Here is a 15,873-nt window from a genome sequence, read left to right as displayed (position 1 = left end):
AGGGGCGTTTCCCGGGCGGGCGCGGCGCCCCCTGGCGGCAGACGGCGGCGCTGGGGGCCCTGGCGGCGTGAGATCAGGCGTTCTCCGCGGGCAGCCCGCGGCGGGGCCTTGCCTGCTAGCGCGGGGTCCTTGGCGGCCTGGGTGGCTCCTTCCTCAGCTGCTGTCGTAGGCGCGGACCGCTGCCAGTGCGGCTGCAGTTGGCTCGCGGCGGCGGTGGCGGCGGCCGAGGCGGGGGTTGAGGCGACAGGCGAAGAGGGCGGCGGGCGCGGCAGCGGCGGAGCCCGGGGCGGGCGGCAGCGAGGGGGGCGAAGATGGCGGACGTGCTCAGCGTCCTGCGACAGTACAACATTCAGAAGAAGGAGATTGTGGTGAAAGGGGACGAAGTGATCTTCGGCGAGTTCTCCTGGCCTAAGAATGTGAAGACCAACTACGTGGTTTGGGGGTGAGTCCGGCGCGGCCGGGGCCGGGGGGCGGCGGGGCAGAGTTGGGCGCCCCCGGGCCCCCTCTTTCCGAATCCCTCCCCCCGTTCCCTTTGGGGATGGAGGAAGACCGGTGCTCCGGGTAAAAAGTTTTCCCAGGAGCAGAAGTTGCACTTGTAGGTGAGGAGGGAGCGGGAGGAGAGGTGTCTGCAGCGGTCCATCCTCTGAGCGTCGGGGGAGGGTGCCGTGGGGGTTTGTTTCTGCCCGCGTGTGCCGAGTGCTGGCTGCGTGCATAGGTGCAGAAAGGAGCGCACCGCCGGGTGCCCAGAAGTCTCTTTTTTGTTCTTTAGTTTTTCCTTTCTCTACGCGGCTGCTCTGTAACTATCTCTGCTGGCCCCTTGCAGCTCCTGATCTGTTCCTTCTCCTTTCTCGATTCCCTCAAGCAGAGAGAAGGGAACCAACTCTGAAGTTAGGACGGGAAAGAGATTCAGTGACTTTGGAATAGGAGTCAGAATCTGTTGGAGGTGAAGGCAGGAGTTTTCTCAGGGAGAAAGTTACTGCTGAAATGGAGTAATGGGAAAAGATTCTGAAAAAGAATAGATATATACATATGTATTACGAAAAAAAAAGAGAGAGATGTCTGATCATCGTTGGGGGCCTTCTGAGTGATGTCTCTCTCAGTGGTGTTTCATTTGGATAGCTAGAACCCTGGGCCAGAACTTCCATACTCATTTTGTTTGATGGAGTGGAAACAGTGAGCTTTAGGAAGAGTTGATGAAAAGCTAGGGGAAGTTTAGTTGGTTGGGTTTTATTCTTTATCTTTTGGCTTCGAGGGCTTACGATTTAATTAGCTTTGTGAAATGTTGATGGAGAAATCATTCTGAGTTTTCTGTGTTTTTTCTCTTCCGGAAGGAATTTGCCCAGACAGAATTGCATTCGATTGGGTTTTAAAAACAACTTTTAAGAGTTTCTTTGAGGAAAAGAACTTGATTTGAGCAGTGCCAATCTAGAAGAGGTTAGGAGCCCTCTGCCCCGCCCATAAGAGCTAGGGGCTGATTGGGTATTTAACTGATTGGCTTTTCTTTAAAAAATGGTTGAGTACTCGAGGCTGTTCAAACTGAGAACTAGGAAAAATTGTGAGGAGCTGGGTCGGTGCCTCAGAGGAGGTTACCTCGATGAGAGTAGAGGAGATAAGACATAACTTGATAAGAATCTCATTCCCGCTCTTAAAAGAGCAGTCACTTCTACCTGGGGGTGTTAGGAAAGGTTTCATGGACGTGTGTTTGGCATGTAGACATGCTACAGATTTTTCTTGAATAAGTGAATGAACAAATGAATAAGTGTTAAGGAACGGATAGGAATTCTGAGGGTGAAATGGTGGGTTTGGTGTTCCAGGATGAGGGAACTGTGTGGTTAAAGGCATGAGAGCTGGAAAGGAAATGTTGACAGCCATTCATTGAAGCAAGTAGTGAGAAAGGAGTGCTTAGAATAGTAGATTTCAAACTTTCACAGCAGTGTATCACACCAATGCAGACATTTTCATTTACTGTTATTCTCTGTGCACATGTAAATACACACATGTACATAACATTAAACAATTTACCCTTATTGAATTCAGCGCATTCTATTTTTTGTTTTTATATATCATAAAGAAATTGCAGGTTGTGACTCATATATTATACTTAACAGTACAATGATTGATAAGTGGTGTGTGGTTTGAAATATATTGATTTAGAGGAAAAGTGGAAACAGAGGCTAGAAAAGTAGGTTTGGGGCTGTTTGTATTGGGCAGTATTCAGATGAATTTAAATAACACGTTGATATTTCTAGATGGAGAGAATGTAATAGGGAGGGTGGGATTGGAAACTAACATTTGTTGAGCAAGTAATAGTATGTGCTTGCAATGATAGAGCTTGCACCCCTAGACGACATTGTTTTATTACAGGTAGAATTAGTTTTGGTTTTACATCATTGGTTTAATTTGAGGGATGTCATAAGACTCAAATGTCTGAAATTAATTGTTGTGTTTAAGACCGTTGTTCAGCAGTATCTTACTTAGGAGACAGGATACATTTCTTGGAAGTTTAGCACCAGTCGTAGTTGTGCTTCTTTTAATCAGTTTGATTGTTTTTTTCTTATGGATCCTCTCTAACTGATTAGGTTTCTCTCTCTATTGACAAAGCCCAGAACCTAATTGGGCCAAATTCTAAAAAGTCTGTAGTAATAAAGTATGAATATGGTGTGCTTTCCTTACTTCTTGCTTTTTGTCACTATCTACTTTTGTGTTCCTTTTGCCCAAATGACAGTTCCACTTACTAAATTTCATACTCTACGTGTATCTTTGTTAGCTATGTTAAATCCGTTGTTGGATAGCAAAGTGAGTGTAGATAATACACATGATTAAGCCGAAGGAGTTGTATTAGAATTGTGAGTAAAAATCTTGTCTTAATCATTTCAGGACTGGGAAGGAAGGCCAACCCAGAGAATACTACACATTGGATTCTATCTTATTTCTACTGAATAATGTGCACCTATCTCATCCTGTTTATGTCCGACGTGCAGCTGTAAGTAGAATTCATTTAAAAACTCTTTTGATTTGTTAGTTGGTATCATTTGGTGTGGATAACTTCCGTCATGGGTTTTAGATCAGAAGAATGAAAAGTTTGTTTGTATGTATATGAAAGTTTCCTGGTGGGTCAAAATTAGATAGATCACTGTGATTTATGCATATTTTTAAAATCTGTGATTTTTTTACATGTAAGATGTGGGTAATGTTTATAACAGCAGAAGTTTCAAAGCTGTTTGTAGGGATGTTTTAAAAAATTTATGAGCCTGTGGAAGGACCTTGATATTCAGAAATCTAGTTTAATTGCAAGGAAAAAATTTTTTTTTGGCATCAAAAAGAACCAAGTTTAGTAGACAGCTTTTTAAAATGAATTTTTAATCAATTTTATAAACTTTTTTCATACTTAATTGATAAATTCATTTGTTTTCAGATGCTTGAAAGATGCCTGCTTTCTGCATCTGAGTGTATGAATACTGCTTTTCTGAACAAGAAATATATATTTAGTGTCAAGTATGTATTGAAAAAAGTAATATGTAGGGTGAAACTATTTAAGACTTTGGAAATAGTGGGATAAAATATCAGCATCTCACTTTATAACGCTATGTTAGCTTATATTAGATCTTTAAAAACTGAATCAGGCACTAATTAGAATGTTTTGTTGGATAAGTCCATTCATTTGGGGGCAATAAAGATAATCCAGACACGTGGTTTAGGTTTAGAGTACGTCTCTGGGGAATGGCTGTAGTACATAACTGATTCTGTAATTGTTAACTGTGGGCCTTAGGACCTTTGGTCATGTAAGATTTAACTATTATATTTCTTAAATATTTGACAGATTGAAAGGGCAGAATTCTAAAAGTCTAGGGTTCTACAAATTGTGTTTTCTCCTAACTCCTTTGTATTATTTGCTCTTTCTTGTGAGCAGACCATTTCTGAAATGAGTTTTTCCTACTCGTAGCCCCTATTTTAATGTGAATAGACCCATATTTTTTTTTGTTGGTGATAACGTATATATAATTCATTAGTAACCGAGTGATGAAGTATGTTATAATACTTAGACACAGTAATTTAAATAAAATCAATTCAGTTATTTTAACTATTTATGATATTCCATGTAGACTAGTTTTTAAAAACAAGCACACAAAAAATCGGTGGGCTCTTGTTTATACTCATCAGCAGAAATTAAATTTTAACCTAACTTTTAAAAAACAGATTGATTTTAAGTGATTAAATATAGTTTATCTCTATCATTGAGGAGCATGTGGAGAATGTTTGCTGCAGTGAAGTATAGTCAGTACTCAACATAAGATAATTAGCCAGAGATATTAAGGCTTCTTGTTCATTGTTGCTTATATAAAGTAACAAAGGGTTTATAACTGTATAATCCTGTAAGCACATGTTTTTCCCGTACTCTGTTGTCCTTAGTTTACATTATAAAAATGGTAGTGAAAATTGTGGTAATGATAGAATTCATTGAATTCATGGCCAAGGATGACTTGGTGCCTAAAGTATACAGTTTTATTTGTTTTGCTTCCCTCTTTACAAATTGCTAATATAGGAGATTAAAGGAAAACTACTCATGTAGCACAATAGATATATTTTCCAGATTTAATTTTTCAATTTTTTCCCCCCACTTACAAAATTTATACACACTCAAGGATAAGAAAAGAGATACATAATGTAGAAAGTAAACAACGGTCATTAACATTTTTCTGTATAGTCTCCTGATTTTTTCCCTGTTCCTAAGCAACACATACCTATTTTTTAAATCATTTTCTTTTTTCTTTTTTTTTAGTTAAAATGTAGTCGATATTCAGTAATAAAATATTTTCAGGTGTACAACATAGTGATTCAACCTTTATGTACACTGTGAATTAATCACCACAATAAGTCTAGTAACCATCTGTCATACAGAGTTTTTGCAGTATTATCGAGTATATTTCTTGTGCTGTACATTACATTCCCATAACTTAGTTATTTCGTAATTGGATTGTTTGCTTTTTTGATGTTGAGTCGTGTGAGTTCTCTATATATTTTGGATATTAATCCCTCATTGGATATATTGCTTGCAAGCATCTTCTCCCATTCAGAAGCTTGCCTTTTCATTTTGTTGATGGTTTCCTTCATGGTGCAAAAGCTTTTTAGTTTGATGTAGTCCATTTTTTAATTTTGTTGCCCTTGCCTGAGGAGGCAAATCCAAAAAAATATTGATAAGACTCATATCAAAGAACACACTGCCTGTGTTTTCTCCTAAGAGTTTTATTGTTTCTTAATTCTTACTTTTAAGTCTTTAATCCATTTGAGTTTATTTTTGTATGTGGTATAAGAAAGTGGTTCAGTTTGATTCTTTTGCATGTAGTTGTCCAGTTTTCCCAGGACCATTTATTGAAAAGCCTGTCTTTTCTTCAGTATATGTTCTTGGAACATGTACTTATTGTTAATTATGAAAATATAGTTTTAGTGGCTCATTTAGTTTATTTGAAACAGTTCAGTTACCATATTTGGAGGAGGTCTGGTTTGGGTGTGAGAAAAGAAAGCACTTTGGAAACCTTGAATAAAATGAGCAAGCAGTGGGACTAAAAAGATATTTGTCCCGAAAAGCAAAACATCATGAGTAAAATTAAAAAATGAATTCTTAGAATAAGCCAAGGGACAAAAAAGACTGTAATCAGTATTTCAAAGAGGATAGGGTTATTGTTTCATTTCTAATGCTTATCTTTTGTATATCTTACTGGAATTTTGAGGATAAAGTTACCAAAAATTAATATGCTTAAAAATTGTCAAGATTTTATTAGGTTCTTTCAGCCTAATTATTTTCTAAAAAACATGATTCTAAATATATGTTATCAAGATATGTTGGAATAAAATTCAGATGTTACAGGATGTTGATCTTTACCAAGTTTCTTATAATTGTTATTGATTTGATATCTATTTTAAAATTTTGACTTTAGACTGAAAATATTCCGGTGGTTAGAAGACCTGACCGAAAAGATCTACTTGGATATCTCAATGGTGAAGCATGTGAGTAATTTTTTAATTGCTCTCACTCTTAAATAGACATTGTTGCTTTTTTTTTTCCCCTGTGAAATAAGAATTAGTGGGAAGAGATTGTGGATTCCCACTAAAAACTTCCCCTACCTGCAGCTGTGTCCACATGCTGTCTTCTCCTTCCTGTTATAGTGGATGCACTTGACTCTTGGGGCCAGTCACCCCTTCCCTGCGTGTGGGTTTCATCTCCTTTCACACTCTCAGAGACTCTGCCTTTGCACATTGCTGCTCTGTCTTGCATCGTCAGTTCTCTTTCTTCTGCACCATTCCCTTTAGTACATACACAGTGGTCTCTGTCATTAAAAAAGTTCTTTGAGCTCCCCTGTCCCCCACCTTCCTTCTCTCTACCGGTCCATTTGTCTTCTCCTTTTCTTTACAAAATTCTTTGCAAGGGTTGTGTGGTGTCACTGCCTCCTCTTTACTTCTGATTCTCTCTTGAATCTACTCTGGTCTGACTTTATTCCTCACCATCTCACTCAAATCAGCCTTACGAGCTCAGCACTGACATAAGGACTGGCAGATCCTTTGGTCTCTCCACTTCACAGCTAACTTGACCTTTCAGCCTGTGATACTGTTGCCTGCTTACTCCCTTTTGGAAAGCCTTTCTTGACTTGGCGTTTGGGGCACCAGACTCTTGAGGTTCTCTTTCTGCTCATTGTCCACCTCACTTTTCTTTCTTGCTTCCTCATCTCCGACACTGACGTGTTCCTGCGCTTCACATTTAGAAATTCACTGTCAGCGTCTTCCCTTGGATATTTAACAGGTGTCTGAAATGTAACATATCCAAAATAGAATGCCGAGCCCTTCCTTCCCTTCTCCCCACCGACAGAGCGGAAGCAGCAAGTCTTTTCTCCCAGTGTTCCCGTCTCAGTAAATGGTACCCCATTCATACAGTTGCTTAGGCCACCAGCCCTGGAGAAATCTTTGATTTCTCTTTTCTCACAGCTCACGTCCATTCCATCAGCAAGGCCTTTCTTTACCTTTGAAAGTACGACAGCTTCTTACCTTCGTACGCCCACCCCACTCCACCTTCCTCTTCAGACCATTGCGCAGCCCTCCCGAAGGTCCTCGCTCCACTGTTTCCTGCAGTGTAGCCTCTGCTCACCACTCAGAGGGACCTGTTTTTGAAAAAGCATCTGAACTTGATTGTGTCACCCACCTGCTCAAGGCCATCCCTTGGCTTCCCGTCTCACTTAGAGTACAGCTCATCCTCCTTCCCTGAGCTTCGCGATTGTGCTTCTGCCTGTCTCTGTGCCCTCATCCTCTCCCAGTCTTCCTCTGCTCACAGAAGTCCAGTCTTCCTGGTTCTTTTAGCTTTTCTAACCTTAGAGTCTTTGCACTTGCTGTTTCCTCTGTGTTACATTTTGTTTCTCTGCGTTGTCACGTGACTCACTTCTCACTACCCCATTCAGAGCTGTGCTCTAATGTTGTTCCCTTATATATATACGTTTATGTTTTTATTTATGTTTACATACACTTTTACATACATGTGTTGATATTGGAGTATATTCTTTTTTTTTTTTTTTTTTTTTTTTTTTTGCGGTACGCGGGCCTCTCACTGCTGTGGCCTCTTCCCGTTGCGGAGCACAGGCTCCGGACGCGCAGGCTCGGCGGCCATGGCTCACGGGCCCAGCCGCTCCGCGCGCGGCATGTGGGATCTTCCCGGACCGGGGCACGAACCCGTGTCCCCTGCATCGGCAGGCGGACTCTCAACCACTGCGCCACCAGGGAAGCCCTGGAGTATATTCTTTGAAGTTGATTTCAGTCAGGTTATCTAAGTTTGTAAGTTAAATGGTCAAAAATAGTTTGTCCTCTTACAGGCTTTCTAATACAGATTAATCTTTTGTAATAAAATGCTTTTACAAGCCTGCTTTGAAACATTTTTTAAGGGAAATAACCATGTATAAAGTAAGAAATATAACAAATCTTGAGCATTCACTTGTAATTATATCCAATATGTGTGTTCAAATATTTATCTTCTCACAGAAATCTTTTTAAATCTTCAGCAACATCGGCCAGTATAGACAGAAGTGCCCCTCTAGAAATAGGTCTGCAGAGATCTACTCAAGGTATGTCTTGTTGCATGTTTATATTGAACTTTCAAACACCAGTCCCCAAACTATACATTTATTTACTTCTTTTTTCCTTACAGTCAAACGAGCTGCAGATGAAGTTTTGGCAGAAGCAAAAAAACCACGAATTGAGGTAATGGAACTTTATTTTAAAAGTGATTCGATTTTCTTACGGAGATTGGAATCATGTAGTAGTAAGAATTCTTTGCTCACAGTAGTCCTAAGAACTTTTTTTTTCTTGGAAAAGTGGTGATATTAGAATGAACAGTTGATTAATAAGTAGCTTGAGCTATCTTTTTTTTTCCTGGAAAAGTGGTAATATTAGAATGAACAGTTGATTAATAAGTAGCTTGAGCTATCGTGTAAGATCTCTCACATACAAGCTGTGTGATGGACAAATCACTTTATTTTCTTTGCCTTTCTATCCTTATGATGCAAGTGTTGGCCTAGATGAGTGGTCAGAAGACTTTCTGTAAAGGGCCAGATAGTAGCTACTTCAGGCTTTTGGGGCCTTGTAGTCTCTGTCCAGCTCCTTCACTCTGCCGCTGCAGGGTGAAAGCAGGCACAGGTGGCGCATTAATGAACAGGCGAGGCTGTATTCCAGTAAAACTTTATGAAACAGATGGCCAGCCAGATTTGGCCTTTGTGTTGTGGTGTGCCTACCTCTGGAATAAGGTGGTGTAGGAGTTTACTCCACTCGGAAGAGCTGTGAACATGAGGTGCTTATTCCAGTTACTTCTTCCAATATTGACATATCAGGTTATATGTTTTTTTGGTAGCGTTTTATAGCCAGCAAGTGGAATATTAGTATTGGTAAACAAGGATAGTTCATGTTAAATAGAACCCTGTAAGTAATGCACTTAAGGTTGAAAAGAAAATTTGTTGACCAGCTCGTATACTGCATAAGACAGTTAAGCTTCAGGAATTTAAATTGTATGAGTACAATACTGTTTATTTAAATTTGTAACAAGCCCCAGATCAGTTGCATATAAACCCTCTGAAAATGGAGGATCATGTATTAGAGGCACACTTAAAATCTGAGAAATGACTGAACTGGCTATATATCAATGACCAGTATAGGAATAACACTTGTAGTCACCAGTAGTGTTAACATTACTAGAAACTTAAGTTTTGTCATTTCACACTTATATAAAAATCAAATAGTTGTACGTTTTGCCTGCTTCATGAACAGCAAAGCATCCACGATTAAGGATAAGAAAGGTAGCTTAAAGGGACAGGGTTGGTTGGTAAGTACATACAGTAGAATCACTGACAAAATTTGATGCTAAGATTACATAATTTTACTTAAGGATACTCTGAGACATGGACGCAGTGTTTTTCAGATGATAGTGATAATTAGCTCGTTGTTATTCTGTGCTAGGTGATACTGTATGTACTTTATGTATATCATTAACTCCTGTAATCCTCACCACCACCACCTGAAGTCGGCAGTACTGTGCATGTCATCTGTGAGCAAACAGGCTCAGAGACAAGTGACTTGCTGAGGTGCACAAAACTGGGCTTAGAGCCCAGGCAGTGTGGCTCCTACCTAGTCCACTATGCTGGGTACAAATTTTGTGGCAGTAAAACTGAAATTTTCCCCAACTCTCTTTGTGTGTAAGGCAGTTATAACCCACTTTGTACAAAGTGAGTGAATTTAGGACTTCCCTGGTGGCGCAGTGGTTAAGAATCCGCCTGCCAATGCAGGGGACGCGGCTTCAAGCCCTGGTCCGGGAAGATCCCACATGCCGCGGAGCAACTAAGCCCGTGCGCCACAACTAATGAGCCTGCGTTCTAGAGCCTGCGACCCACAACTACTGAAGCCCGTGCACCTAGAGCCCGTGCTCTGCAACAAGAGAAGCCACCGCAATGAGAAGCCCGCGCACTGCAACGAAGAGTAGCCCCCACTCGCCGCAACTAGAGAAAGCCCATGCAGCAACGAAGACCCAACGCAGCCCAAAATAAATAAATAAATATTTTTTAAAAAGTGAATTTCTGGCTTCCCTGGTGGCGCAGTGGTTGAGAGTCCGCCTGCCGATGCAGGGGACATGGGTTCGTGCCCCGGTCCGGGAAGATCCCACGTGCCGCGGAGCGGCTGGGCCCGTGAGCCATGGCCGCTGAGCCCGCGCGTCCGGAGCCTGTGCTCCGCAACGGGAGAGGCCGCAACAGTGAGAGGCCCGCGTACCGAAGGAAAAAAAAAAAAAGAATTTAGAGATACCATTTAGTTGGAAAAACACGAACTTCATGGTTTAATTATTTGAAAAAAAATTGAACATATCAGAAATGCAAAATTGCTAGGATCTGGTAACTTTAGAAACCAGCAAGAAATAGCATCATAAAATGCTTTCCAGAGCATTTGTAGGGTTAAAATGAATTGCATAAATAGCTATTGATATATTACATGAACAGTTTTCAGTTCAGCAGATCTATATTGAGGACCTGCTGGGCACTATGCTAGCAGAGAGAAACCTTAGGATCTGGTTAAAACCTAGGCTGCAATTGTCTCTAAAATCGGTCTCCTGAGACTTCCTTGGCAGTCCAGTGGTTAGGACTCCCTGCTTTCACTGCTGAGGGCCTGTGTTCTATCCCTGGTTGGGGAACTAAGATCTCCACAAGGCGCATGGCGCGGCCAAAAAAAAAAAAAAAAAAAAATCAGCTTCCTAAGGAACTTGAGTAATACGTGTTAAATCATTCTTATAAATGGAAAGAATTTAATGTGCTTGTTAAAATATTAATCTTTGCGTTCATCTCAGCAATATGCCTGTTTGGAGTTTTACATGGTTAGAACACAATTGGAGCACATCTCTCTGGACCTCTTGAATGTACTGATGGTTTTTACACAATTTCATATTTGTTAGCCATAGATACTGACTCTGGTTCTCAGTTTTCTTGTTTGTTGAATGTGGGCATTGAACTAGATCAGAATTAGTAAGTTTTGTTTTTAAGTAACCGAACACTTTTCAGACTGACTTTTATCTGAGATTCTAATATCTAAATGAGGTAAAAGTCGAGCTACCAAAGTTGAATTCAGGTAAGTGGCTCATGGGCACTTTGTAGGAAGCTCCTGATGTTCTGAGGAACATACTTTGAAAATCATTAAAGTTTCACTTCTGGTGTTTTGTTCTGTGCTGATAGATTCAGGACCTGGGGCAACAGATGAAAAAAATCTAGACCCAAAATGAAATTTTTGACTGTGGCGAAGCCTTCTTGTAAAATTTAGTTATAAACTTTCCTGAAGAGAAGGAATTTATTTGTTGTATCTTGTCTTTCTGAATAAAAGTAGCTATGATATGTTATGGGAAGAACACTTAATCATAGAAAAAACTTACGAAAGTTTATTTGTAAGCTTTTAGTCAGTTTTAATCTTACATGATCCAACATATATTTATTATTGTTGTCTTTATGTAACTAAAAATATTTTAAAATGGACCAAAGGCCAGTGATGCCTGGGACTTTATATGTGGGAACTTGGATAAAGAAAAGTTATGTGCAGTGTTTTTTGTTGTTGTTCTACAAGTTAAATAAAAATTTAAAGTATTCACTGAGTGATTATTTTTCAGGATGAAGAGTGTGTACGCCTTGATAAAGAGAGATTGGCTGCTCGTTTGGAGGGTCACAAAGAAGGGATTGTACAGACTGAACAGATCAGGTAAGAATTTCTTTAGTAGAAACTGAGCAGTCTAGGTATGTGTTAAGTATATATGGAGAAAAGGGATATTAATATGCTGTCTGCATGTGTTCTTCATTGCCTTCAGTTCAGAAGATGCTTGAGCATGTTTTATGATGGGAGGATTGGAAGCCATTGTGCTACTTATGCTTTCTGGAAGCTTCTTGATTCTGTTACCATATTGATCTTTCCTTTTTAAAAATTACTCTATAATCCAAGCCACTCGTTTATAATGAAATCTTTTGTTGGTTTTTAGCAATGATTAGCAAACTTTTTCTGTAAAGTACCATGTGTTAAATATTTACATTTAACATGATTATTGATAGGCTTAATTCTAGTTTTAATTTGCTGTTGTTTTCTGTTTGTCTCTTTGTTCTTTTTCCTCTTTGGGGGACTAAAATTTTGTCCCCCGAAAAGGAAATTCATTTAATTTTGTATTAAATGAATACATGCTGTAATTCGTTTCTGTCTTTTTTATTGGCCGATTAGTTTATGCTGTTGTCCTATTTGAGTGGTTGCTAGGGTCACAGTCCGCCTTCAGTGCTCCATCACCTTGTGAGTAAGCACGGGAGCCTTAGCTAGAAGGCACTCCCAGTTCTCTCCTCTTGGCCTTTGTGATACCGTTGTCGTACATTTTACTCATACATGTGTTATAAACACCAATATGCATCGTTCTTATTCTTGTTTAAACAACTATCTTTTAAAGAGATTTAAATAAGAAAAAAATTGTATATACCCTTTCCATGCCTCTTCTTTCCTGTTGTAGACCTGTGTACCCATTTTTTTTCCTTCTGCCTGAAAGACTTCTCACCCCACCCCGCAAAAGACTTCTTTTAACATTTCTTTTTTTGTGCAGGTCTGCTAGTGATTCTTTCAACTTAATTTTTATTTCTGAAAATTTATTTCCCCTACTTTTTTTTTTTAAATTTTCACTGGATCTGGAATTCCAAACTACATCTTTTTAAAGTACTTTAAAGATGTTGTACTGCTGCCTTCTTGATTGCATTGTTTCTGATTAGAAATCTGTCATCCTTATTTTTGTTTCTTTAAATGTGCCTTTTTTTCTCTGACTACTTTAAAAATTTTCTGTATTACAGGTTTTGAGCTATGTAATTATCACATGACTTGGAGGAGTGTTCTTCATCTTTGTTGTGCTTGAGGTCCATTGAGCTTTTTGAGGGGGTTTTTTGGTTCATAATTTTCATTGAATTTAGAAAATTTTTGGTATTGCTTCTTAAAATTTTTTTTCTTTTTCCCTCTTTCTGACCTAATTACTCGTATTCTGCTGGAAGCTGTCCAACAGCTCACTTGGGTTCTTTTCTTTTTTTTGGATTCTTTTTTCTGTTCATTTTGGATAATTTCTATAGTTCACTAATATTTTCTTCTGTAATTATATTCACATTACATTTGTAGTCTCCAACATTGTATTTTTTATCTCTACAAGGTGGTTAAATATGCAGTCCGTGTCTTTACTTGTTGAGCGTATGGAATAGTTGCATTAATTATTTTAATGTCTTTGTTTGCTAGTCCTACGTCTGTGTCAGTTTATAGTGTTTTTGGTTTAGATTTCTCCTCATTCTGGCTTGTATTGTCCTGTTCCTTTTTATGCCTTATAATCTTTGGATACCAGACATTTTGCATTTTATGTTGTTGAGTGCTAGATGTTTTTGTATTCTTCTAAATTTTCTTTAGTTTTGTTTGGGGACACAGTTAAATCACTTGGAAATAGTTTGTTCCTTTTGAGTCTTGATTTTAAGGTTTGTTATTTGAACAGTGTTAATTGAGGGTAGTTATTCCCCACCATTACAAAGGCAAGACCATTCTGAGTACTCTACCTAATGCCCCAGGAATATGAGGTTTTCAGTCTGGCTGGTGGCAACAGGTATTATTCATCCTGAGTGAGTGCTGGACACTGTTCCCTCTAATACTCTTGGTGGTTCTGTTCCTAGCTTTAGTTTCCACTTGCTTATGTGCTAATCAGTATTCTGCTGGAATACTCGAGGGGGACCTTCTGTGCAGCTCTTTCTTCTCAGGTACTCTGGCCTGTGAGTTTCCATACGCCTTGTTCTTGCTGGAATCCCAGCACCATTTTCTCAGATCAGGAAATACACTGTTTTGCCTGGGTTCTCCTCCCTCTGCCGTGTTGGAAACTTTCAAGGCCATAAACTGCAGCTTTCATAGGACTTACTTATTTAGTTTTCATTTGTCAGAGATCACTGTCTTTCATTGCTTGATATCATGTATTGTGTAAAATATTGTTTCATGTATTTTGACTGGTTGTTTCAAGACAGGAGGGTTAATCCAGTCCCTGTTACTTCATCTTGGCTGGAAGTAAAAGTCCAATGATTGAATGTCCAGTGCATGTTTGATTATAATTTAGAAAAGTATTTGAATTTGGCTCAAGGTATGCTGGTATGCTTTAGATTTTAAGGGAAAGTTGTGTAGTATTATGTAAAATGAGTCGAATACTAATGCATATTGAGCATATACTTTGAGCAAGTACTTTCATACCTAATGTAAATAAAATACATACTATATAATACTGTCATGTTTAAACCTGCAGGAATTCCTGTCCTTTTCCCACATGTTGTTTAAACGTATTTCAAGATTGTCATCTTGTGATTAGACTAATAATTTTATCAACTGTTGTTAAGGTATCCAAACTCTTTTTCTTGTTTTACATTTTGAAAAATGACACTAAGCTTAAGATTGTCATCTTAATGAAATCTATACTTTCATTGTTGTCTTTTTTGTTTTCTAAATAGTTCTGAAAGCATAGGCTCTGTTTGCTATTTCACATGTTATTTGAAAATAAAGGAAAGAAAAAGAAAATTTCAAAATATTGTTTTATTTTCTAGACTTTAAAAGGAGTATATGTTTATGTGGCATATAAAAGCCTCTGTCATCTATAAAATTGATATGTTGTACATTGTAACATATAGATTTGAAACCTTGAAATAAGTTGCAAGGAAAACCTAAACTGTGAATTCTTCTACAGAATGAAAAATTTTTATCCCCATTCCAAGGTGGTGCATGCATATGCTCACATATGTGTGTGTGTTTGTATAATTTGCATGGGTGGGAGGGAGGGTTAGCAAGTAAAAGTCTCATAGAAAATGGCTTTTTTGGGGGGTAGGGGGAAGTGCAGAGAAAGGTTTATTGCAGGGCCAAGCAAGGAGAATGGGTGGCTTGTGCTCAAAAAACCCAAACAATCCGAAGGGTTTCAGCAAAGTAGTTTTAAAGGCAGGGTGAGGGAGGGGTGTCCCAGGGTATGTGATCAGCTTGTGCAAAATTCTCTGATTGGGAGGGCAAGAGGTTAAAAAAAAATGTGAAAAATTTTTTGCGTTGTTCCTTCTAAGAAAGTACTAATTTGCTTATAGTGCAATATTTCTGTAGGGTCTCTTTCTTACATGGTTATAAGTTATCAAGCATGTCAGTTTTATATGTAAGAAGGGAAGCTTAATTATTGCCACTTAATAGTGTTATTACCAGGAACTTAAAAATGTCACAAAATATTTTATGATGTGATCAAGAGATCCTTGCTGTGAATATTAAGAAAGAAATTGCTTTCAGGTCTTTGTCTGAAGCTATGTCAGTGGAAAAAATTGCTGCAATCAAAGCCAAAATTATGGCTAAGAAAAGATCTACCATCAAGACTGACTTAGATGATGATATAACTGCCCTAAAACAGAGGAGTTTTGTGGATGCTGAAGTAGACGTGACCCGAGATATTGTCAGCAGAGAAAGGGTGTGGAGGACGCGAACAACTATCTTACAGAGCACAGGAAAGGTAATTGAAATATTTTATTTGTTCGTTAGAGTCAGTGTGTGTGTTTCATCTACGATTGGTTATAAAACTGGTTAAAGTTTCCCATGAGTAGGAAGTTTCAAGTTTATATCTCACAGATCAATAATAATGTAGACTTCTAAGGGGCCGTATTTACCATTCCGTTCTAGCATGTGGTTGGTTGTTGGTCACCAGAGAAGCTGATGAAAAAGTCTGATTCAAAGTGTGAGTCCCTGGGCTTCCCTGCTGGCGCAGTGGTTGAGAGTCCGCCTGCCGATGCAGGGGACGCGGGTTCGTGCCCCGGTCCGGGCAGA

General features: G+C 39.1%; 1 protein-coding gene across 1 annotated transcript in view; it reads left to right on the top strand.

The window, feature by feature from the left end:
• Positions 1–228: 228 nt before the first annotated feature.
• CDC73 (cell division cycle 73) overlaps positions 229–15,873 on the top strand; it is a 94,171-nt gene continuing 78,526 nt past the window's right edge. Inside the window, exons 1-7 of the mRNA XM_024130625.3 lie at positions 229–442; positions 2,878–2,983; positions 5,937–6,006; positions 8,040–8,102; positions 8,186–8,238; positions 11,666–11,754; positions 15,346–15,562. Of these exons, the coding sequence (XP_023986393.1) occupies positions 312–442; positions 2,878–2,983; positions 5,937–6,006; positions 8,040–8,102; positions 8,186–8,238; positions 11,666–11,754; positions 15,346–15,562 (729 nt within the window). The 5' untranslated portion in view covers positions 229–311. The remainder of the gene's footprint in view (positions 443–2,877; positions 2,984–5,936; positions 6,007–8,039; positions 8,103–8,185; positions 8,239–11,665; positions 11,755–15,345; positions 15,563–15,873) is intronic.

Source organism: Physeter macrocephalus, chromosome 4, assembly GCF_002837175.3.
Source record: "Physeter macrocephalus isolate SW-GA chromosome 4, ASM283717v5, whole genome shotgun sequence".
In the NCBI taxonomy this organism is placed as follows: Eukaryota; Metazoa; Chordata; class Mammalia; order Artiodactyla; family Physeteridae; genus Physeter; species Physeter macrocephalus.
Note: the sequence above shows the minus strand (reverse complement) of the source record. Positions and strands in the feature narration are given on the sequence as shown.